The sequence below is a fragment of the Phocoena phocoena genome, chromosome 19, assembly GCF_963924675.1.
Source record: "Phocoena phocoena chromosome 19, mPhoPho1.1, whole genome shotgun sequence".
NCBI classification, from domain to species: domain Eukaryota; kingdom Metazoa; phylum Chordata; class Mammalia; order Artiodactyla; family Phocoenidae; genus Phocoena; species Phocoena phocoena.
Window position 1 is genome coordinate 58153547 of NC_089237.1, and position 24362 is coordinate 58177908.

At 54.4% G+C, this 24362-nt stretch overlaps 1 protein-coding gene across 1 annotated transcript; it reads left to right on the top strand.

The window, feature by feature from the left end:
• The first annotated feature begins 269 nt into the window (after positions 1–269).
• On the top strand, positions 270–20606 carry SLC47A2 (solute carrier family 47 member 2). The gene is made up of 17 exons (XM_065896498.1): positions 270–395; positions 1219–1320; positions 1543–1611; positions 2261–2409; positions 3058–3100; positions 6336–6380; positions 6552–6649; positions 7020–7117; positions 7743–7856; positions 8482–8549; positions 9641–9749; positions 10391–10466; positions 10747–10816; positions 18175–18307; positions 18414–18508; positions 19497–19587; positions 20386–20606. The coding sequence occupies exons 1-17, from the start codon at positions 273–275 to the stop codon at positions 20604–20606; spliced, it is 1704 nt and encodes a 567-aa protein (XP_065752570.1). The 5' UTR covers positions 270–272.
• Positions 20607–24362: the final 3756 nt, after the last annotated feature.

Genomic DNA, 24362 nt, shown 5'->3' on the forward strand with positions numbered 1-24362 from the left:
CCCAGGCCTGCCCACACCTGTTCCTCCTGGGCCTTTGCTGCTGACCCTGGGAGGGGTCAGCCTGGTGACTCTGGGGGCCCAGGGCTCTGTCCTGTCTGGGGCCAGTGGGCCAGGCAGCACGTGGGCCGGGGGGCAGGGCAGGTCCCTTGGGTGGCACGGCCCCTCCTCCCAGCCTTTACTCATTAGCCAAGCTGTGCGGTGCCCCGGCCGGCTGGGCGAGGCTGGCTGTGCGGGTGCTCTGGCCTGCGGCGTGGCTGCTGCCTGGGCTCGGAATGGACAGCCCCCGGGACATGGTACCCCCGGGCCGAGGGAGCCGCTGCCCTGCCCTCCGCAGGCTGGTCCCTGTCGGCTTCGGGGCCGAGGCGAGGACGCTCATTGTCCTTTCTGGACCCCTGGTAAGGAGGCGGCGGTGGGTGGAGGGCCGCCACCCAGGCATGACGCGAGGGCCGGGCAGGGGCTGCTCACAACCTTGCCCAGAAACTGCCCATGATGACCGTGTCCAGGTGGCCCCAGGGGCTGCTGCCCAGAGCCTGGCAGGGCCTGACCCCCTCAGCAGCGGGCAGCCCCCCTCCTCCCCCCGCCCCCCTGTCAGAAGGGGCAGGTGTGTCCCTCTTCGGGAACCCATGGGAAGGCTGGGCTGAAAGCTGAGAGGGCGAGTGAGGTCCCCTGCTGCAGGAGAAAGGCAGCCTCTGCCTGTTTTATTTCCAAAGGGAGAATGGCTTAGATGCATTTTTTCCTGACCGTAAAGACTAATAAAATGTGCTCGCTGTAAGAGTTTCAGACGACACGAAAAGTTAGAAAAAACTTCTTTCTAATCCCAGCCCCTGGACAGAGCCGTTCCTAAGGTTTTGGTGTCTTGAACCCCGCTCCTCTGTGTGTGGCCTGACGAGCTGGTGACGATAGCATCGCCAGCGGTACCCTCTCCAGCCCCTGTGCTGGGTGCTGCTTGGCGGGGAGAGCGGGGCTCAGGGGTTAACGCAGTTGCGCAGCGGGGGATGGGGCGGGCCCCGGGCCTCCCATCACCCAGCCTGGCTGCTGCAGCAGCCTCGGCCGGCCACACGCTCGCTCCCCCGCTCTGGGTGACTTGCCCTGTGGCCTCGAGGGGCTTTTGCAGGTTTGTGCTCGGCCTCTCAGGGCCTGGAGAGCCTCTCTGGTGGGGCTGGGCTGTGAGGGGTTGGCAGGACTGAGGGGCCCTTGACCGTGCCTGCCGTCCGCCAGTTCCTCTTCCAGATGCTGAACTTCATGATCTACGTCGTGAGCTCGGTGTTCTGCGGACACCTGGGCAAGGTGGAGCTGGCGGCAGTGACCCTCTCGGTGGCCGTGAGTACGGCCAGCGCCGCAGGGACCTTACCCCCTGGGTTCCGGGGAGAAGAGACAGCCTAAGGGCACAGCCGGACCTCAGGGCCTCGCCCAAGGCACACCACACAGCGCGGGCAGGGCCCCGCCAGAACGGGTCACGGGCTGCTGGGCAACCCCCCAGGCGCAGGGTCCCCCCTCGGGCTCCGCCTGACAGACTGCGCTCTCTCCTGTGTGTGCCTCCAGTTTGTCAATGTCTGCGGAGTTTCCATTGGATTTGGCTTGTCCTCCGCCTGTGACACCTTAATGTCCCAGGTAGGTGGGCCTCTGAGAGCCTGGCAGCGGCAGAGCCAGTCCTTCAGCTGCTGCAGAAACGGTGGGGCTGGGGGCCCACCTGAGGCCCCGTAATGTCCCCTGGATCTGGGAGCCCGTCAGGCCCTGGGCCGGGGCAGCTGTCCCTGGCACACCCACCCCCAAGGGCCACGTGCTGCAGGGACCAGACCCTCCCCTTGAAAAGAGAGAGAGAGCCCTGGAGGGAAAGACAGTCCCCTGACCTCGAGTGCGAGGGCCCACGGACGGGGCCTCCAGCTCTCGGGGGCCCACAGCCCAAAGGCGCTCAGCTCCGGGGGTCCCGGGCTCACGGTGGGCCTGGCTGCAGCTCACCCCCAGGGAGACTTGTCAGGTGCTCTCGCTCTGGGGGGCGGGGGGGCGATGCCTCTCCCATCGGGAGCTGTTGGCGAGCCAGGCACGACGGGCGGACGGAGGCTGGGGCTCAGCAAACAGCTGCTGCTGTCCCTCTGTGAGCAGGCCGAGCCCCCGCAGTGGCCGCCTCCGGTGCGATGGAGGGCTGCCCCACCCCGCCCTGCCGGGAGCCTGCGGTGCCCGCCCGCCCCCCAGCCCTGGCAGGGCCCCCGGGGCAGCGGGCAGGTGCGCGGGGCGTGGGCGCTGACCCGCTGTGTTTCAGAGCTTCGGCAGCCCCAACAGGAAGCACGTGGGAGTCATCCTGCAGCGCGGCGCGCTGGTTCTGCTGCTCTGTTGCTTTCCCTGCTGGGCGCTCTTCCTCAACACCCAGCACATCCTGCTGCTCTGCAGGCAGGACCCGGCCGTGTCCAGGTACCCCGGGCGGGGGGACCCCTGGCGAAGCCCACCCCCGGGCCCCGCGCTTCTCTGGGCCCCGAGCTGTCGCGAGCGCGGCCCCTCTGGGACGTTGCGGGGTTGCTTTGGAGTTGCTCCCGCGCAGCCTGCTGCTCCAGCCGTGGCCAGCAGGGGGCAGACCAACGGCCAGTTTTAACTGAGGAGGAAAAGACAGGATTTGCGTGGTGTTTGTGTTTGTGTCCCAGCGTGTGGCTGGAGCCTCAGAGATGCTTTTTGAAGAAGTGAAGGGTGCACCACCCCAAATTCCAAACTGGAAACAGGACTGAGCCCGACTTTGTTATTAATTTTAGATTTGGCCCCTCACGGGAACACCTTGCTCGTTAATATTATGCGCGTGGAATTTGGTTATTTCTTGATGTGATAGAACCTTTTTTCTCCCTTACAAACCACACGTCACCCCGAATTCAAGTTCCTCAGCCCTGAGACCCCGTGGTTGGGTCCTTGGGCCCCTCCTCCTGCGCCTTCCTAGCACGTGGTGGCAGCCTCCCCCAACCACTGGGGTTCCACTTGACTTGGGGGTCTTGTCTCAGGGGTAAAGCCTGCTGAAGCCTCTTCTCACACCCGGGGGCTCAGGCTGCTCCGCTCAGATCCCTGGTTCTCCCGCAGGCTGGCCCAGGAGTACGTGCATGTTTACATCCCAGCGCTCCCGGTAAGTCTTCTGCTGAACTTGGGGAGGTTGGGCCCACACTCCCCGGGATTCTGGCTTTTTGCCTGTCTCCCCATCAGCTGGGGAGGCCATCGGCCCTCATGCTGGCGGCCGAAGGGGCCGGAGAAAAGTTCTCATTTTGGTTGGTGCAGATTGAACTTTTAAAAAGTAGCATGGGGACTTCCCTGGTAGTCCAGGGGTTAAGACCCCGCACTTCCATTGCAGGGGGCACAGGTTCAATCCCTTGTCGGGGACTGCAATCCCACATGCCGTGCAGCAAGGTCAAAAAAAAAAAGAAAAGAGAAAGTTATTACAATATTATTTTTTTTTAAATGTAGCACGACATGTTTTTCTGATTAGAAAACCATTTATGGGAGAAATTCTGGAAAGCCTGGGGAAGAAAAAATTCAAATCTGTAATCCTACCACTCAGAGAGAACACAGGTTAATCCTTCTCTCCAGGATTATTTCTCTTTGTGGGCATGTGTGTTCAAACATACAGACTCATGTGTAGTGTGAGACGGGGCCAATGTGTGTATGTTGTATTATAACCTGTTTTTTCCCTTTCAAATAAATATGTCGTTAGTCTCTTGATAGCCTTCCACAATATCCATTTCAAAGGCGATGTAGTATCCCCTAGTGCCATAATTTATTAACCAATCCCTACATGTTAGGTATTTAGGTTGTTTGCAATAGTCACTATTATAAATTAGATTGTGATAAACATTCTTATAGAAAAATCTTTGTGAACATATGGAATGATTTCCTTAAGGTGCGTTATTGGAATTAGAGTTGCTCTGTCAATGGCTTTTTTTTTTTCCCCTTTTAATTAATTTATTTTTTTAATTTTTGGCTGTGTTGGGTCTTCGTTTCTGTGCGAGGGCTTTCTCTAGTTGTGGCAAGCGGGGGCCACTCTTCATCGCGGTGCGCGGGCCTCTCACTGTCGTGGCCTCTCTTATTGCGGAGCACAGGCTCCAGATGCGCAGGCTCAGTAGTTGTGGCTCACGGGCCTAGTTGCGCCCCGGCACGTGGGATCTTCCCAGACCAGGGCTCGAACCCATGTCCCCTGCATTAGCAGGCAGATTCTCAACCACTGCGTCATCAGGGAAGCCCTGTCAATGGCTTTTGATGCCAGATTGTACCAGTTCTACCCCCAAGAGCAATATTCTCATCAGCACAGAGTATTATTAAAAATTTTTTTCCAATTAGAAATAAGTTATTTTAACATGCATTTTATTGCTAATGAAGGTGAGCATTTTTTCGTGTATTTGTTGATCATTTGTTTTCCTTCTGTGAATTGTCCATATCCTTTGCTTATTTTAGTGGGTTCACCTTTTTTAAATTATTTTAACTCTTGTTAAATAATTTTTTAACCCTTTGACATGTCACAAACATTTTTCAGTTTTTCACTTGCCTTCTAATTTTCGATACTTTTTTTTTTTTTTTTTTTTTTGCGGTATGCGGGCCTCTCACTGTTGTGGCCTCTCCCGTTGCGGAGCAACAGGCTCCGGACGCGCAGGCTCAGCGGCCATGGCTCACGGGCACAGCCGCTCCACGGCATGTGGGATCTTCCCGGACCGGGGCACGAACCCGTGTCCCCTGCATTGGCAGGTGGACTCTCAACCACTGCGCCGCCAGGGAAGCCCCGATACTTTTGACTTAGAGTTTTTAATGCATAGTAACAGTCCCATAAATCCCATCCTTTATGATGTCTGTCTTTGGGCTTAAAAACAATGAACCCATTGCAAATTGTAGAAGCACTTGCCTATATTTCCTCTGAACCCTTTCAGTGGTTTCTGTCGTTACATTTAAGACCGTAATCTAACAGACTTTTTCTAAGACTCATCGAATATTCTCTCCTTTCTCTGTTAATTTATTAAATACTAAATAAGCAGTCCATCCACTCCGATCAGTTTCTGAGATTTGAGACCCATCCAGTGGTCTGTGTCCACTCCCAACCCATTGCTACACTGTTTGATTTGCTGTGGTTCAGTGCACGCGGTACCAGGTGGCAGTGCTGTTTTGGGGGAGTCCATCTTCTCATCTCCGGCACCCCCTATCCTCCTCTGCACACCAGCACTGGGGATAGAGCTCTTAAGGAGGGGGCTGGGAAGGGGGCGGGTCAGGGTGAATACGTGCGGGGTGCCCACAGGGGATGCCAGACCTGGCAGGGAGCCCCAGCCTCACCCTCCTCCTGTCTGGAAGGCCAGTGCCATGACCTCTTTGGGGCCTGGCCAGCTCCACATTTCTTCTGTATCATGGAAACCACCTGAAAAGTCTGGTTTTTCTCCTCCGAGCCTTTGGCTATTCAGACCAAGTGAAGGTATCTTGTCAAACAGGGCCATTGGGGCTGTGTCAGGGGGAAACATCACGTTATCACTGTGGCAGCAACTTTTTTATCAAATAAGCAAAGTCCCTCCTGTACAATGGTGCTGCAGAGTTTAACTACCAATAAAATAAGAATCATAATGACTCTTGATGTTTACACGATGCTTACCTAACTCTTGGAGCACTTAAATGTGCCAAATACTGTTTTGTAAGCACTTTGCAATGTTAACTTTGTATATGAACGTATGTATAAATATTAGGGATTCACACGCATGTTATTGTGTGTGAGGAAACTGAGGCACAGAGAGGTTAAGTAACTTGCCCAAGGCCACACAGCTCACAAGAGGCAGAGCCAGCGTCTGAACCCAGCTCCTTGCTCTTACTGACTGAGCGGTGCTGAAGAGAGGCGGAGGGCTGAGGGGAGGGTGCACAGGGGGTGCAGGCCCCGGGCCAGGCCTTGACAGAGGGCGGAAAGGACAGGGCGGTGCCCCTGACACACACACTGACGCACAGGCCCTCTCTGTCCTCGGCAGACGGGGAAAGGCCCACCACCCCCGTGGGGTCTCCAACCTGCTCTGCGGAGGCTGCTGCCGCCACACCCCTGGGTGCCCCCCGGCTCCCTCAGTCCAAGGCCTGCCCCCTCCAGGTCCTTGTCTCTGGCAGCTCGAGCCAGGCCCAGGGTGTCCCGACCTGTGGGTTTGGGCTCAGGAGCCCTGCGGCTCTCAGGCCACCTCCCTGCTGGTCCCAGGCCGGGGGCTGGAGCGCAGGTCGGCACACAGCCCATCTCTGGGGTCCCAGAGGTACCGTGGTGAGGCAGTTGCCCCACCTCATCTAAGAAGTGCCTGTTAGTGTCCGTCTGGTGGTGTTTCGGTAGTCGTTGCTCACTTCGCGCGTGTGTTTACTTTATACAGGCAAATTTTCTTTACAGCCTGCTGGCCAAATATCTGCAAAACCAGGTAGGGGTCCCTGGCCGGAGCTGCCCCAGCCCCCACCCCGTTCCAGTGGGCGGGGTGCCCGCGGCCCCCTCTGCGCTTTGCCCCATCCTGACCGCCACACGGGGGCCCTCGAGGAGCTGCGTGTCCCCAGCCTCCGCCCACCCCCCTCAGTCTCACCCTCACCTACTTCAGGGCATCACGTGGCCCCAAGTCCTCAGCGGCGTCGTGGGCAACTGCGTCAACGGGCTGGCCAACTACGTCCTGGTTTCCGTGCTGGGCCTGGGGGTCAGGTGAGCACCGGGGCTGGGGGCCCAGCATCTGGGGGTCGTGGGCAACTGCGCCAACGGGCTGGCCAACTACGTCCTGGTTTCCGTGCTGGGCCTGGGGGTCAGGTGAGCACCGGGGCTGGGGGCCCAGCATCTGGGGGTCATGGGGAACTGGGGGCTGCTGTTCCCTGGGGTTCTGGGGACCCGCTGCCAAGGAGACGGGGTGAGGAGCCGCTGCCCACCCCTGCCCGGCCTGCCCGAAGGGGCCCAGAGTGGGTCTCCCCCGGATGGGGCCCATCCTGGGATGGGGTGCCGGCAGAGCCAGGCCCGTGGCCCTCCCCGCCCAGGCCCGGACTCAGCCGTGGCCCCAGCCCTGCCGTCCCTGCTCTGCCAGGGGCTCGGCCTGTGCCAACACGGTCTCCCAGTTCACGCAGGCCGTCTTCCTGCTGCTCTGCGTCGTGAAGAAGAAGCTGCACCTGGATACGTGGGCAGGTGCGAGGGCCGCCCTTCCTGGGGGCTGAGCGGGCAGGTGGCAGGCGGGGTCCCAGCTGCAGCCCATCGCAGGAGGCCTGGCCCGGGCCTGCCCGCACGTCCCTCAGGGCCCCCTCCCCGGCCCCCCCCACCCCGAGGCCCGGGCTTCCCCATCCAGTGTGCCAGGGGGCAGGGCCCGGCTGCGGACAGGCCCAGGGAGCTCTCTGCCGGCTCCCTGGTCTCGGGGTGGAGACTGGAGGAGCAGCACGGGTGGTCGGCAGCGGCGGTGCCCACGTTGTTCGCTGAAGTTTCACGACACCTCGTTAGCCTCGTTTATTTACGTGGAGGAAGCTGGTGCAGAGAGGGTTTGTCATTTGCCCCAAAGGCCAGAGGTGGTACGTGGTGGAGCCTGGACCGAACCCGTTCCCAGGCCTCAGGTTCTGAGCTCTTAGCCCCTGAGACAGCGCCAGCGTCACTGGCCAGGCATCCTCCTCCCCCCATGAGCTCCCTCCAGCCCCCACCAGCGCTGGGGCTGCTGGCTAGCCCCCCACAAGACGCCCAGGTGCCCGGGCCGAAGGCAGGGGGCGGGGCAGGGGGCGGGGCCGCAGGGTGGACCGCGGCTCAGCTGGCGGGCCTCTGCTCCTAGGCTGGTCCAGCCAGTGCCTGCAGGGCTGGGGCCCCTTCTTCCGCCTGGCCGTGCCCAGCATGCTCATGACTTGCATTGAGTGGTGGGCCTACGAGATCGGGAGCTTTCTCATGGGTACGTGGACAGCAGGGCGCGGGGAGCCGTGTGGGCCGCCCCCCAGCTCAGGACCCCCTCTCCCGGATGGGCGGTCCCCCACCCCGGCCCGTCTCCCCACCGGGCCGTGAGCTCCCGGCGCTGCCCGGCATAGGCCTGGCACTGAGTGGACGCCTGGGCGTGGTGGTCAGTCAGCGAGGGAGTGAGGTCCCGCTGATGCGTGAGCAGCCGTGGGCATCGCCTGGCACGTTGTGTGCTCATCAGCGGACTCGGTCCAAACAGCCAGGGCTGGGGTGGCCCCTAGAGACCTTCCAGTCCACCCCTGACCCAATCGGAGATGAGAACGTGGACCCCAAGAGTTAGGTGGTCTGGAGTCACCCGGCAGGGCTGAGAACTGAACTCTGCTTTCCTGCCCCTGGTCCAGTTTTTCCCTTCTTCGTCACACCTCATACACAGAGGAGAGACCCTGACCCTGTAACACCTGGGCAGGGGTCTCCTGGAGGGCTGGAGCCCAAGCGGGAGCTTTCTTTGCTGCATCTGCCCTTGGAAACCACTGGCCCCTTGGCCCCCAAGCGAGGGGCTTGCTGTCAGCCCAGGGCTGTGGGCTGGCCGGCCGGGCACTCACCATGTCCCCTGCCACCCCCAGGCCGGCTCAGCGTGCTCGACCTCTCTGCCCAGGCCATCATCTACGAGGTGGCCACTGTCGTCTACATGGTGAGGCTCGATGGGGGCGCCTTCGCCATGCCCTGCCCCCAGCCTGGCCCGCTGACAGCCTGGGGGTGTCAGAGGAGGGGGGAGCTGTCCCCTCAAAGGCTGTCTCTGTCTCCCGAGGGACCCTCTGGACCTCCTGTACCCACCAGGCCCAGGCCCTGCCAGACACACGTGGCCCACGGCTGCTCTGCTGAATTCCCGATGTTGCAATTGTTTTGAATTAATTAGCACCATTTAAAATAGGGAGATTTCACATCGCAATCTAGATACTGGCATTTTTTTGAAAAATGGGACATGCTATTTAGCAGTGAGCACACGTTCCTGCACGCCCCAGCTGGTGGGCGCTGGGGAACAGTGGCCCTCGTGAGGGCATTTCCTCACGTCCACCGTGGACCCCGCAGCTCCTTCCTCTCCCCCGGACACGTGGGTTGTCCCGTGTCACTCGTGTAGCATCTGCCGGCCTCTCGGGCCATGCAGTCTGTGACCCTAGCTTTAATCAAAAATCATCACACACTAAACTAATTTATAAGGTGATACTTGTTACGGATGGCTTCCGCTGAAACTTTTTTTCTTACAGGGAGCTTTTCTAACATAGTTAAGACCATATCCACCTCTTCTTTTTTTTTTTTTTTTTAATTTTTATTTATTTATTTTTGTGGTACGCGGGCCTTTCACTGTTGTGGCCTCTCCCGTTGCGGAGCACAGGCTCCGGATGCACAGGCTCAGCGGCCATGGCTCACGGGCCCAGCCGCTCCGCGGCATGTGGGATCTTCCCGGACCGGAGCACGAACCCGTGTCCCCTGCATCGGCAGGCGGACTCTCAACCACTGCACCACCAGGGAAGCCCCCACGTCCACCTCTTTAACATGCGTTTACTCCTGAGTTTCCGGCAGCGCGTTGATTTCGGTTGCCTGTGATGTCTGATGGCCCGGCCCGGTGGGTTTGGCCCTGGGTAGCCCAGCCCACCTCCCAGGTCTCGGCCTGTCGCCAGCAGCCTCGCGGGCCCCGCCCCCCGGGACACATCCTGCCTCCCTCTCGGCCCCCGGGGCAGGAGGGGAGCTCTAACCACCACACCTTCTTTTCTCTGATCCCAGATTCCCATGGGGCTCAGCATCGCGGTCTGTTTCCGAGTGGGGACGGCCCTGGGAGCCGCAGACACCGTGCAAGCCAAGCGATCTGCCGTCTCAGGCACCCTCTGCACAGGTGGGTGGGGTCGGGACCTAGGAGGGGGAGGGCTTGGGAGCCAACAGTTCACCTTCCAAGCCTGTCATACCTGCCACGTGGCCTAGAGCAGCCCCTCTGACCAGCAGCAAGCCTGCTGTGCCCCTTCCGCTCCTTCCCTGCCGCTGGGGTTCTGGGCTGTCAGTTGCCATCCCTTAGTGCGACCCTGGGAAAGCCGGTCCCCCTTCGAGCCTGCCCTGCCGGCATTTCCACGAGCTTGGGACCTGCCCATCCCAGCCCTCAGAGTGGCCCCATCTGTGTCCATCCTGCCTCTGCTTTCTGCAGCTGCCAGGCTCAGATCAGCTCCTCGTGCAGAGCAGTGGCTCTCAGGCTTCAGCCCTGGGGGTGGGGTAGGGGTGTGTGTGTGAAAACACAGAACCCCACCTGCCGGAGTTTCTGACTCCGTAGGTCGGAGGTGATGGTCTGAGAATATGCATCCTCTAACCAGCTACCAACGATGCTGCTGCGGCCGGTGCAGGGACCCCACTTTGCGAACCACAGGAGGAAAGGCGTTTCACATGTGGTGCCCTCCTTGCCAGACCACACACGAGGGTCTTAGTCCAAATGAACACGGGGTGGGGCTGGACGGGTGGAAGCTGGGCCGTGCCTTTGGTCTCTTACAGTTGGCACGTCGCTGGTCGTGGGCACCCTCTTGGGCCTTCTGAGGAATAAACTGGGCCACATCTTTACCAATGACGAGTAGGTAATCAGTTGTCTCACTTCTGGGGATGCCCGGTGCTCCCCAGCTGGTCCCCAGAGACGCCCCCTCTACTGCTCACCTGTCGGTAGATGGCACCAACCAAAGGGCAGGGCAAAATTTGGGGGCTTCTCGGGGGGTTAAGACGTGTGTCCCCCAGACACAGGGAAACTCAGAGACAAGAGCATCAGTTACGTTGGCGTGGGGCAGGGGCAGAATAGAAGGGACGCGAAGGGCACTCCAAGGATGTGCTCGTGTCTTACCGCTCCCGTTCTTCTGCAGGGAAGTGGTCGCCTTGGTCAGCAAGGTCCTGCCGCTTTACGTCATCTTCCACCTGTTTGAGGCAGTCTGTGTGAGTCCTCCTCTGACCCGCCCCCCACGTTCACGCCCCCTCCCCGAGGCCGGTCAGCGCTGTGAGCGTTGGCTCACCGATTCGCAGAGAGGGCTGACCGGAGAAGAAGCGCCCGAAGTGTCCGCTCGTGTTGGTTCTGTCACTCAAAATAATGAGCCCCCTTGTGTGCAATTCCAACGCGCCAGAGACGCACGCAGACGAGCAGAATCCTGAACACTGGCCCCAGCGTAAACTCACAGATCCGTCCCTTCCTGTTCCCCAGAGCGGGGGCCAGGAGCAGTCGCGCCAGTTGCCAGAGCAAAGGGACACTTGGGAGGAGTGGGTCGGCCCAGAGTACAGCGGGCCTGACTTCCTGCTCCTGTGATCGCTAAAGGGCAGGTCCCGTTTAGTGCAGGTTTGAACTATGTGAACTTCTAAAAGCGTGGCGGAAAGAAAGAAAGCACTGAAGTCTCATTTGATAAGCAGAATTTTGAAATTCTGGGTCTTCTACTTCACATCTCGGGTCCCGTGAATCTTTCAGGAAGGCATCCCGAACGTAAAACCCACATCTCTTCGTGGAGTGAGTGCTTAGCTAGCGGCACAGAACACTGGGGCAGACACCTGCACGAGAATTATTATCAACTCTTACGGAAAATAAATAACCTTGGGAGAAACTATTCGTGCAGGATTTCTCCAAAAGCCCCAGTGCTCTCTGCCCAGTTCCCTGTATGTTCCAGGACTGGCCTTTGAATTTAGCCGGGCAGATACCTGGCGCACGTTTCTGACCTCAGCAGGACCGCTTGCTCTGGGCTGGTTTTCGGCGTCAAATCCATAGCGTTTACCGCAGAACGTTAAGAGAAACTAGCTTATGGGTTCTGTTATTGCTTTTGTCATGGGCTGGTGTTAAGGGCAGTATTATTACTTTTTCTCTAGCTCCAAGGTGAGGCCACGGCTGAGAGATTCCTCCTGCAATGTAAGGTCAGGGGGTGCTCTGGCTTCTAAATGTTCTGAAGGCAGCACCTCTCCGTTCAGTTTGCCCACCAGGGAACCCGAGGTAGACGTGCAGTTAGCAATTGCAAGGGACCTTCGAGCTTGTGTATCCGCATCTATCGTCTTTCCCCCCAGCTAGACCTATATCATTCTTTTTTCTTTTTTTTAAAAAATTAATTAATTTATTTATTTTTGGCTGCATTGGGTCTTCGTTGCTGCGTGCGGGCTTTCTCTAGTTGCGGCGAGTGGGGGCTACTCTTTGTTAAGGTGCGTGGGCTTCTCATGGCGGTGGCTTCTGTTGTGGAGCACGGGCTCTAGGTGCACGGGCTTCAGTAGTTGTGGCATGTAGGCTCAGTAGTTGTGGCTCGCGGGCTCTAGAGCACAGGCTCAGTAGTTGTGGCGCACGGGCTTAGTTGCTCCATGGCATGTGGGATCTTCCCGGACCAGGGCTTGAACCCGTGTCCCCTGTATTGGCAGGCGGATTCCTAACCACTGTGCCACCAGGGAAGACCCGACCTATACCATTCTTAATTTATGTGTTCCATGGACCTAACCTTTATTTTATATTTTTTATAACTTTCTTGGGTTTTAATTTGCGTGCTGTAAATTCGTGCATTTTAAGTACGTAAGTCAGTCCTTTAAAATAAATTCACATTTGTGCAGCCAGCACTGCAATCCAGTTTTAGAATATTTTCATCACCCCCCAAAATTCCTGGGGCCTGTTTTTTTTTTTAATTAATTAATTTATTTTTGCTGTGTTGGGTCTTTGTTTCTGTGCGAGGGCTTTCTCTAGTTGCGGCGAGCGGGGGCCACTCTTCATCGCGGTGCGCGGGCCTCTCACTATTGCGGCCTCTCTTGTTGCGGAGCACAGGCTCCAGACGCGCAGGCTCAGTAGTTGTGGCTCACGGGCCCAGTTGCTCCGTGGCATGTGGGATCCTCCCAGGCCAGGGCTCGAACCCGTGTCCCCTGCATTAGCAGGCAGGCTCTCAACCACTGCGCCACCAGGGAAGCCCCATGGGGCCTGTTTTGAAGTCACTCCCTGCTCCCATGGCTAGCCCTAGGCAATCCACTGACTTGCTTTCGGTCTGTGTGAACTTGCCTTTTCTGAATATTTCATAGACATGGAATCATACAGTCTTTCGTGTCTGGTTTTGTTCACTTAGGGAAATGCTTTTGAGGTTTGTCCATGTTGTAGCATTTTTCAGGACTTCACTTCTTTTTTGTGGCCGAATGGTGGTCCATTGTGTGGCTGTAACATGCTTTGTCTACCCATTCATCAGGTGATGAACGTTTAGGTTGTTTTCAGCGTTGGCTGTTATGACTAAGGCTGCTGGGAACGCTCACGTACAAGTCATCATGTGGACGTATGTTTTTGCTCCTCTTGGTAGAGTCCTAGGACTTGAATTGTTAGGTTGAAGTGTATGTTTATTTTTAACTTTCTAAGAAACCATTAAGCTGTTTTCCAAAGCAGCTGTACCATTTTACATCCCCACCAGCAATATATGGGGATTCCAGTTCCTCTCCCTCCCTTGCCAATTCTTGGTATTGTTTGTCTTAAAACTTTAAAAACAGAATTTATTGTTAAGACCAGTTTTGGGTTTACAGAAAAATTGAGAAAATACAGCGAGTTCCCATAAACCCCTCTCTCTCCTCCTTTCCCCTTTTATTTACATCCGGTATTAGTGCAGGACATTTGTTTAGTTGATGAAAGAATATTGATACATTGTAATTAATTAAGTCTGTCGTTCTCCATAGGGTTCATTGCTGGCATTGTACATTCTATGGATTTTGACAAAGGTATAATGACATGGACCCACCATTATAGAATCATACGAGATACAAACTACTATATATAAAATAGATAAACAACCAGGTCCTACTGTAGAGCACAGGGAACTGTATTCAACGTCCTGTAATGAACCACAGTGGAAAAGAATATATCTATCTATATCTGAATCACTTTGCTGTACAGCAGATACTAACACAACATTGTAAATCAACTATACCTCAATTAAAAACAAAGAATCATGGGAGTTCCCTGGTGGCCTAGTGGTTAGGATTCGGCACTTTCGTTGCGGTGGCCCGGGTTCAATCCCTGGTCGGGTAGGGCCAAAAAAAAAAGGAATCATATGCATAATTTCACTGCCATAAAAATCCTCTCTGCTCCCCCTGTTCATTCCTCCCCTCCTCCCGCTGTCCCCCTCCCTCACCCGCTGACCATCTCTGATCTTTTTATTGTCTCTGTAGTTTTGCCTTCTCCAGTGTCTTCTAGTTGGAGGTAAACAGCACGTAGCCTTTTCAGGTTGGCTTCTTTCATTTAGTCATGAGCACGTAAGGGGCCTCCACTGGGTCTTTTCGTGGCCCGACAGCTTGTTTCTTTTTGGCACCGATGCTTCCCTGTCTGGACGGACCACATTAAAGGACAGGGTCGTTGCTTCCAAGTTTGGCCAATTATGAATAAAGCTGTGGACATTGTGCAGGCTTTTGTGTGGACATAGTTTTCAACTCTTTCTGCAAATCGCTGGCTGCATGGTGGTTGGATAGCATGGTAATAGTATGTTTAGCTCTGTAAGAAATTGCCCTACTGCCTTCCAAAGTGGCTGCACCATTTTGCGCTCCCATCAGCCATCGGTGAGAATGCCTGTTGCTCTGCATCCTCGCCAGAATCTGGTGTTGTCAGTGTTTTGATCCTGGTCGTTCTAACGGGTGTGTAGCGGGGTCTCATTGCTGTTTTAACTCGTAACTTGCGACGGACACGTAATGTGGAGCATCTTTTCATACGCTTATTTGCCATCAGTGTGTCTTCTTTGGTGAGGTGTCTGTTCAGAGCCCATTTTAAAATTGGCTTGTTTTCTTATTGTTGTGTTTTAAGAGCTTTGGTTTAGTTTGTTTTTAATTTTTATTTTTATTGGAGTATAGTCGATTTACAATGTTGTGTTAGTTTCAGGTGTACAGCAAAGTGATTCGGTTATACATATATACGTTGTAAAATGTATTCTTTTCCATTATGGTTTATCTCAGGATATTGAACATAGGTCCCTGTGCTATACAGTAGGACCTTGCTGTTTATCCATCCTATATATAATAGTTTGCATCTACCAACCTCAAACTCCCAGTCCATCCCTCCCACACATCCCTCCCCCAATAATTCTTTATATGTTCTACACATAAGTCCTTTATCAGGTATATGATTTGCAAGCCCAGTCTGTGGCTTGACTTTAATTTTCTTATTTATTTATTTTTAAAAAATAACTTTTTATTTTTGGCTGCATTGGGTCTTCGTTGCTGTGTGCGGGCTTTCTCTAGTTGCGGCGAGCGGGGGCTACTCTTCGTTGTGGTGTGCGGGCTTCTCATTGCAGTGGCTTCTCTTGTTGTGGAGCACGGGATCTAGGTGCACAGGCTTCAGTAGTTACGGCGCGTGGGCTCAGTAGTTGTGGCACACGGGCTTAGTGGCTCTGTGGCATGTGGGGTCTTCCCGTACTGGGGCTCGAACCCGTGTCCCCTGCATTGGCAGGCGGATTCTTTTTTTTTTTTTTTTTCTTTTCTGTACGCGGGCCTCTCATTGTTGTGGCCTCTCCCACTGAGGAGCACAGGATCCGGATGCACAGGCTCAGCGGCCATGGCTCATGGGCCCAGCCGCTCCGCAGCATGTGGGATCTTCCCAGACCGGGGTACGAACCCGTGTCCCCTGCATCGGCAGGCGGACTCTCAACCACTGCGCCACCAGGGAAGCCTGGCAGGCGGATTCTTAACCACTGCGCCACCAGGGAAGCCCCCTCACTTTCTTAATCTTTTGAGCTGCAAAAGTTTGCACTTTTGATGTAGTCCAGTTTCTTATTTTCTTTTCTTTTATGGCTCACGCTTTTGCTGTCATATATAAGAAATCTTTGCCTAACCCAAGGTCACAAAGATTTTCTCCTATGAATTCTTCGAGACATTTTATAGTTTTAGGTCCTACACTTATGATTCATTTTGAGCCCGTTTTTGTGTTTGGTACGAGGTAAGGGTCTAAGTATTTTTGTGTGTGTGGATATTCAAGAGTCCCGACACCATTCTTGGTGTGTGAAAGGCTATTCCCTCCCCAGTGAATTATCTTGGCACTTTGGTCAAAAATCAGTTGGTTGTAAATATAGTGATTTATTTATAGATTCATAATTCTGTTTCATTAATTTATATGCCCATCCTGTGCCAATACTACACTGTCTTAATTACTGTAGCTTTATAGTGAGCTTTGAAATAAGTTAGTATAAATCTTCCAACCTTGTTCTCTCTTTTTAATTGGTTTTGTTCTTCTAGATCCTTTGCATTTCCATATGTATTTTAGAACCAGCGTGCTAATTTCTACTAAAAAGCCTGCTGGGATTTTGAAAGGAATTGTATTGGCTCTGCAGAGTAACTTTGGGAGAATTGTCATCTTAACAGCATGGTTAAAATGGACATGGAATGTCTCTCCGACTAGTTAGATTTTCTTTAATTTACCTCAGCAATGTGCTGTAGTCTTCAGTGGTCAAAACCTTGCATTAAAAAAAAAAAAAAAACAAAAAAACCTTGCATTACTTTTGTTAAATTTATCCCCAAATATTTTGTTCTTTTTGATGGTATTATGAATGGAACTCTTAATTTCATTTTTAGGTTGTTCATTGCTAGTTTATAGAAAGATAACTGATCTTTGTTTATTGATCTTTTATCCTGTGACCTTGTTAAACTCATTCTAGTAGTTTTTGGTGTGTGGAGTCCTTAAGGTTTTCTCCATATAGGATCATGTCATCTGTGAATAAGGAGTTTTACTTCTCCCTTTCCGTCTGGCTAAACCTCCAGTACGATGTTGAGTGGAAGTGGCAAGAGCATACACCTGTGCCTTGTTCTCGATGTTAAAGGGAAAGTATTCAGCCTTTCAGCATTAAATATGTTATCTGTAAAATTTTTATACATGCCCCTTATTGAGGCTGAGGAAGAGCCCTTCTCCTAGTTTGAAACATTTTCTCATGAATGCGTGCTGGATTTTGTAGAATGCTTTTTCTGTATCTACTGAGATAATCACATGGTTTTGTCCTTTATTACTATGGTGTAATTACATTAATTGATTTTCAGATGTTTTACCTTGCGTTCCTGGGATAAAACCCTCCTGATCATGGCGTGTATCTTTTCTAATATATATCACTGAATTTGGCTTCCAGCTCCAGACATTGCCACATGTCCCCTGGAGGGCAAAACCACCCCCCAGATGGAGAAATACTGGTCCAGAGCACATCGGTCGTAATTTGGCAGAAGTCTTTTTTTAACCAGAAAGGATCATCTTTTATGTCATGATATATATTAATGAGAAACATGTGTGCCATATTTTAAAGTTGAAGAGGCACCCATCTCCTACCCCCAACGCATTTACCTCTTCGCTCAAATGTGGGAAAGCAAACCACACAATACTCCCCATCCCTCATCTTAACAAAAGTAACCAAACATCTGTTGATCAATAGTGCTGACAGAGCATGCGCGGAGCCTGTAGTTCTTTAGCTCATCAGGTCTGGTGTCGAGCTGGGAGGATGAGACAAGGGAAGAGGTAGTGCTTTCTGTAGACAGGTCTCACGAGAGCGTCATCATGGGGGCAGCAGCGGGAAAGGCTGCCTCTTCCATACAGAACAAGACACCTTCACCTGCCGGCAGGAAGGCAGGATAATGCCCCAAAGACACCCACACTGTGGTCCCCCGGACCTGTGGGCGTCACGTGGCAAAAGGGGTCTTTGCCGATGTGATTAGGCCGAGGGTCTTGAGGTGGGGAGACTGTCCTGGATTATCCAGGTGGCCCAGTGTTTTCAGAGGTCCTTAGAAGTGAGAGAGGGGGAAGCAGAGATCAGAGCGATGCCTTTGCTGTCTGGGGCCCGCGGGCAGAAACGCAGGCGCCTCTAGAAGCTGCAAAAGGCAGTGAAGCAGATTCTGCCCGGGGCCTCGAGAAGGAACCAGCCCCACCTTCAGCATAATGGGACCATTTCGGCCTTCTGCTCTCAGGAGCCGTAAAATAATCCGCGTGTTTTGTTTTAAGCCACCGTTTGTGGTAACTTGGTGCAGCAGCAACAGGAGACCTACACACAGTCCGTATGAAGCGAGTTCAGTTTCCCAAGCCGGTGGGTAGTCCGTCACCAACTTCACCTTCCCTCTCCAGGGAGGCAGTCTAGGTGTCGACCGGGGCTCTGGAGTTGTGTCCGAAATGCAGCGGCTTCTGCGTGACCCCGCGCAGGTCCCCGCTGGGAAGGAAGGGGTACGAGGGCCCATCCTGGTCCCGTGCTATGGACTTAAACGAGGCCATGCCCCGTAGATTCCTGTGGAAGCCCCCGCTGCTGAGACCCCCGTCAGCCTCAGCGTCACCAACCCCGGCCCCCTCTGCCTCCCTGCAGTGTCTCTACGGTGGGGTCCTGAGAGGGACCGGCAGGCAGGCCTTCGGGGCCGTCGTGAACGCCGTCACGTACTACGTCGTCGGCCTCCCGCTGGGCGTCGTGCTGACCTTCGTGGTCGGGCTGGGGATCACGGGTACGTGGAGTGGGGGGGAGGCGGGGCGCCCCGGGCGTCGTGGAGTGGGGGGGAGACGGGGCGCCCCGGGCGTCATCAGATGCTCCCACCGTCCCGTGTCCCGCAGGCCTCTGGCTGGGCATGCTGGCCTGTGTCTTCCTGGCCGCCGCGGCCTTCGTCACCTACACCGCCTGCATGGACTGGAAGCGGGCTGCGGAGGAGGTGAGTGCCGCCCCCCCCAAAACGCCAGGGGCGCGCCTCAACGTCTCCCGTCATGGAGACGGTGCGGTGTCAGCGGCGCCCCTTCCGGGTACCACCCCAGACCCACAAAGGAAACCTCAGCAGCCCGACTGCCAAAGGCCAGACTAAAGCCAACGGCTCAGTCAAACTCGTCTGAACATGGGTGAGCCCCGAGGGTGCTGGGACCTTGGAAGAGGCGATGACAGCACCCTGTCACCGTCCTCTCGGAAGAACTGAAACCTCAGAGGCATTAAAGCCACAGCTTACGCTGCAGGCTGAGCGTGGAGGGGGTGCTCGCTCGCGGACCGAATCCCCAGAGTGCGGGTTTGCCTTCAGTGTGTAGATCCAGGCCTCCTGACGTCTGAGACAATGGATTAACACAGCCCTGAAACACTACCCCTGGAAAGTCCCCCAGAAGGGTGAACACGGGCAGACCTCGCTGCACTGTGCTTTGTAGATGCTGTGGCTTCTACAGGTTGAAGGTCTGGAGGGAGCCCGCCTTGAGCCCGTCTATCGGTGCCATTTTCCCAGCAGCATTTCTCACTTCACGTCTCTCACGTTTTGCTAATTCTCATCATATGTCAAACCTTCTCATTATTATCTCCTTTATGGGGAGGTGTGATCACTGATCTCTGATGTCATTATTGCAAAAAGCTGATGACCTGCTGAAGGCTCTGATGGTTAGCATTTTTCAGCAAAGAGGCACTTTTTAACTGCGGCAGGGACGAGGCTCTTTTAGACATGATGGTATTGTGTGCTTAACAGACTCCAGTATCGTGCAAACATCACTTTTATGTGCACCGGGAAACCAGAAAACCCCTGTGAGTGGCTCTGTTGTGACGTTCGCTTTATTGCAGTGGTCTGGAGCCTGCGAGGTGTGCCTGTGTGTGACCACGTCCTGCTCGGCCTGCAGGGCACAGCTGAGGCCAGGGTGGACAGCAGGCCGACCGGACAACTCCGTCTCCTTCAGGTGCAGAAACGTGTGGGGCTGCCGCCCCAGGCCACTGAGAGCACAGCCCCCAGCCTCAGACCCGGGCCTGAGAGAGCGGTCGTATCTTCAGGTAACACTGCCCCGCGTGCGCGGGTGAGCGGGAACCGCGCGAGCCCCAGCTGCCTTTCTTCCTCAGCGTGACAGTGTCCTCCGTCCTAACGCCGGGAGGGTGACACTAACGTCTGCTATCTAAGAGGCCCCGGGAAGCAGGCCCCGTCCCTCCCCAGCCTGGGGGGCAGTGAGCCTCGGTTCCGTTCAGATGAGGGAGTGGGTTGAGCGCTTAGGTCTCTTCCCCGTCATCCTGCAAATGCAAAGGCAGGGGATGAGGTCAGAGCACGGGCCGTTGGAGCCTAGAGCGTGTTGTCAGCACTCACCTCCTGCCCAGGGGGGAGGCCTGCAGGCGTGGGTTGGGCAGGTCAGCCTGGCTCGGCGGGCGCTTCCCGCCGACCCCCGAACCCCACCAGGTGGCCGCTCTGCTGCCCTGGGGCGGGCGCTGGTCATCACGGCCCAAAGCCCCGGTTATCCCAGTGCCTGTGCGTCGTCTTGCGGTGGGGAACCAGCCGCAGACTCTATGGGTTTCACTTGTCACGAGGGAACGTGCAAAGGCAGCTCGACTAAGCGTTTCATACGTGCCCTGAGGTCACTGGTGAAGGTTAGGCATCACACGGGCTCAGACAGGCACGGGCGTCTGATCTCATCTCACCTTAGCGACAGCCTTTCCTGCGCATCCCACGTAGTTCTCTCCTCTGGTCGTGCCGTAGAGAAAAGGCAGGCGTCTCCTGCTGTGAGGGACAGGCGTCGATCATGCACCTCCAAGCCACCCCCCACCCCACCCCCATGCTAAGCTGGCCCCTGTTTGCCTCTGCAGTGGCTACGGGCAGCTACCCTGGCGTGACCCTGACAATGTACTCAAGGCCCGAGGCCCACCTGGACCTCTTCGGGACTCCAGAAGCAGCCCAACCCCTGCCAGCTCCCCCTGGCAGACTGTCGGCCAAACAGCTGGCCATCCGCCGAGGGGCTGCTCTGGGGGCAGCGACGGGCACGCTGGTAGTGGGGCTTGTCATCAGGGTCCTGACTGCCAGGCCCTAGCAAGAAAGGAAGCAGAGTGGCTGCCCACCCCACATCCTCAAAATTAGACCCTTAGCCGGTGCCTCGTGGGACGTAACGGGTCTGAATTGCGGTTAACTGCTCTTTAGAAGACCTCACCTGACCGGAAGACGAGGTTCCTGGGGTTGCTACCATTATTCAATAACGTAAATGGCTTCAAATTGGAGATTTCAAGTCAAAACAAAATGGCAAATGCCACTGTTACTTTAAGAAGTGCATATTTCTAGGCTGAGTCTGCTGCCCAAGTCTGTACACAAAGCCTTTGTGAAGCTCTGGAAAGGGGGCCAGCGGGCCCCACGCGGATCCCCCATCTGCGTCCTGCCCACGCACCCTCCGCAGATCCAGGCGCCGTGAGGCCCCGACCAGGGCCGGGCCGGTCACCTTTCCTTCAGTCCTCTCGTGGCACCAGCATTTTCACCTATCACAGACCTTGAGAAACACCTTTCATACAGTAGCAAGAAGATACAAACAAGGGCAGCGAAGCCCAGATCGTTGGGCCACGTGGCCTCAGGCTGGATTGGTGCTGATCCAAGTTCTAGGATGCTTTCGAGGCCTGGGACTCGTGACCATTTCTGGGCTCCAGGCCGCACACCGCCACCCAGTGCGGGCAGCCTGGCCTCTGTCATCAGTTCCTTCAATGTCAGTAGCTATAAACACACCCACAGACAGATGGATTTATTGATCAAGGTCAATAGGAAAAAAGGATGCAGAGTGCAAACCCTGGTTCTGAAGAGTCACCACGCCATGGATCCTGCTGTAGGGCCTCCGCCCACAGGAAAGCAGAAGCCGGCATCGTCATGTGACACGAAGACAGCTTCTGCAGCCAAACACAACGACCAGGTACGGAGCACAGAAGAGTCACATCACGCGTGCTAAGGTTGAGAGGTATTGGGGAGAAAGGACTCCATGCTCAAGGAAGTTTGGGAAACAACACACACCGGCACTTCAAAGGTTCTGTAGGCCTGGGATCTTTAAGATGCTGGTGTGCTTTACAAACCCCTTCTAGGCAGGGTCGGCAGTGGGGCCAGTTTTTGTGTAAAACCTTATGGGATTGGTGTCTCGTGAATGTGCTTATAGAAATACTTGTTTTGGGTCAGCAGATGGGGAAGGAGGATATAGTTGGGGAAAAAAAAAACCTATCTACTCTATAGATTATTTTAAAAAACAACCCACAAATGACAAAGTAAAACTTGAGAAAAATCTTCTTGGCTGTGAATTTAAAATGAGAAAAAAATCAGTTAAAGAAAGCTGACCAACACCACCTTTGATAGATAAAGGCCAAAAAAATGGATTTATAGTTGGAGAAAACTTGTGGTCAAAGAATTGTCCCCGACAGGGGATATCTGAAAACGAAGAACGTTATTACAATTCATGCCAATTTTACCAAATACAATGTATTTATTCTGAAGCAGAATATACTAGTAGACAAGTCAATACTTTTCCTTAATTAGAATGTTTAATATTTGCAAACAAATCAACGGACAAAGGATTAATCTGCAAATATATAAACAGCTCATGCAACTCAATCTTAAAAAAAAACAAACAACCCAATCAAAAAATGGGCAGAGGACCTAAATAGACATTTCTCCAAAGAAGACATACAGATGGACAAGAGACTCAGCATCACTAATTATTAGAGAAATGCAAATCAAAACTACAATGAGGTATCACCTCACACTGGTCAGAATGGCCATCATCAAAAAAATCTACAATCAATCAGTGCTGGAGAGAGTGTGGAGAAAAGGGAACCCTCTTGCACTGTTGGTGGGAATGTAAATTGATACAGCCACTATGGAGAACAGTAAGGAGGTTCCTTAAAAAACTAAAAATAGGGGCTTCCCTGGTGGTGCAGTGGTTGAGAGTCCACCAGCCGGTGCAGGGGACGCGGGTTCGTGCCCCGGTCTGGGAAGATCCCACATGCCGCGGAGCGGCTGGGCCCGTGAGCCTATGGCCGCTGGGCTTGCGCGTCCGGAGCCTGTGCTCCGCGGCGGGAGAGGCCGCAGAAGTGAGAGGCCCGCGTACCGCAAAAAAAAAAAAAAACAACTAAAAATAGAACTACCATATGACCCAGCAATCCCACTCCTGGGCATATACCTGGAGAAAACCATAATTCCAAAAGAGACACGTACCGCAAAGTTCATTGCAGCACTATTTACTATAGCCAGGTCAGGGAAGCAACCTAAATGCCCATCCACAGATCAATGGATAAAGAAGACGTGGTACATATATATACGATGGAATATTACTTAGCCATAAAAAGGAACAAGATTGGGTCATTTGTAGAGACGTGGATGGACTTAGAGACTGTCATTCAGAGTGAAGTAAGTCAGAAAGAGAAAAATGTCGTATATTAATGCATATATGTGGAATCTAGAAAAACGGTACAGATGAACCGGTTTGCAAGGCAGAAATAGAGACACAGACGTAGGGAACAAACATATGGACACCAAGAGGGGAAAGTGGTGGGGGGTGGTGGTGGTGGTGGGATGAACTGGGAGATTGGGACTGACATGTGTACACTGACGTGTATAAAATGGGTGACTAAGAAGAGCCTGCTGTGTATAAAGTGTAACGTACAATACACCAAATGAAAATTCCGTACTGAAACTCTGTCTGAGCTATTTTATGACTGATTATTCTGATAGTGGTCTAAGCAGCTGTTTCCTAAACTAGCCTAGTGATTGATTCTCGCCACCCTGTCCTGTGATGTAGATGTAACGTACTGCAGACAGCCTAACGGAGCAGTCCACTCAGTGGTAGATCACACGTTCCTAGAGTGAGTTACACTCTCTCACTGAGCGGCCGAGTCTTCTCAAGCGTGGAGGCGGGGAGGGTGCGGCCCCTGCAGCCCGGACCATCACCAGCCCCCTGCCCCGAGGGCTCTCCTTCAGACTTTCCATCTGGCTGAAGTGCCCCAGGTGGGGGTCGGGGGCGGGGTGGCGTCGTCTCCCTGCGTCTTGTCTTCCGTCCCCTTTGGCGGGGCAGCTGCTGTGGCTCAGGGTCCTCCTCCAGACGCCCCCTCACCAGCCCCCGAGGCTCTCAGGGCTGCAGAGCCATCCAGGACAGGAAATGGTCCCCCTGTTAAGTTCTGTGGACCCAATCTATTCAGAAAGGCATCTCTCTCAAGTCTAAAAAAGGGAAATTTACTTGCCTTGTGTTACAGAAATAAGAAACTTCGATTTGTCCTTGAAGGGCCATTAACTTGCAACTTGAAGGTCCTATTATGCGAGGATAAGTATTGTTACGAGTACTTTCAGGACAGCAGTAAAAAATGCCAGGTGGGTTTTGTAAGACGCAGAGCTCTACAACTCCTGCACCCTAGAAATGATAGCTGATACTTGTATGAAACTGGCAACTGTCTTCCAGGATTTACAAGATGCTCTGAGTGAGTGACGTGCGTCACAAAACCATGTGTGGACGGCCGCACGGACCATCACAAACCAAGCACAAGACAGGACAGAGAGTGGATGCGAGGGGAGGGCCGACGCCCAGAGGTCAGCCTTTCAAGTCCCAACAGATGAGGGACAGGGAGCCCCCCCACCTCAGTTCTAGTGCCTCGAACCCCAAGGGGGCTGGGAGACCTCGCCTCACCTCTCTGGACTGAGGCCTGGAAGCCCGGGCGGGGCTGGGCTCTGGAAGGTCACAGGGTGATGCCCGCGGTAGGGGCAGGGTGTCCCATGTCCCGTGAGCAGCAGAGTCGCTGAGCAGGTTCTGTGAACTCAGGTTCACCCAGCACGC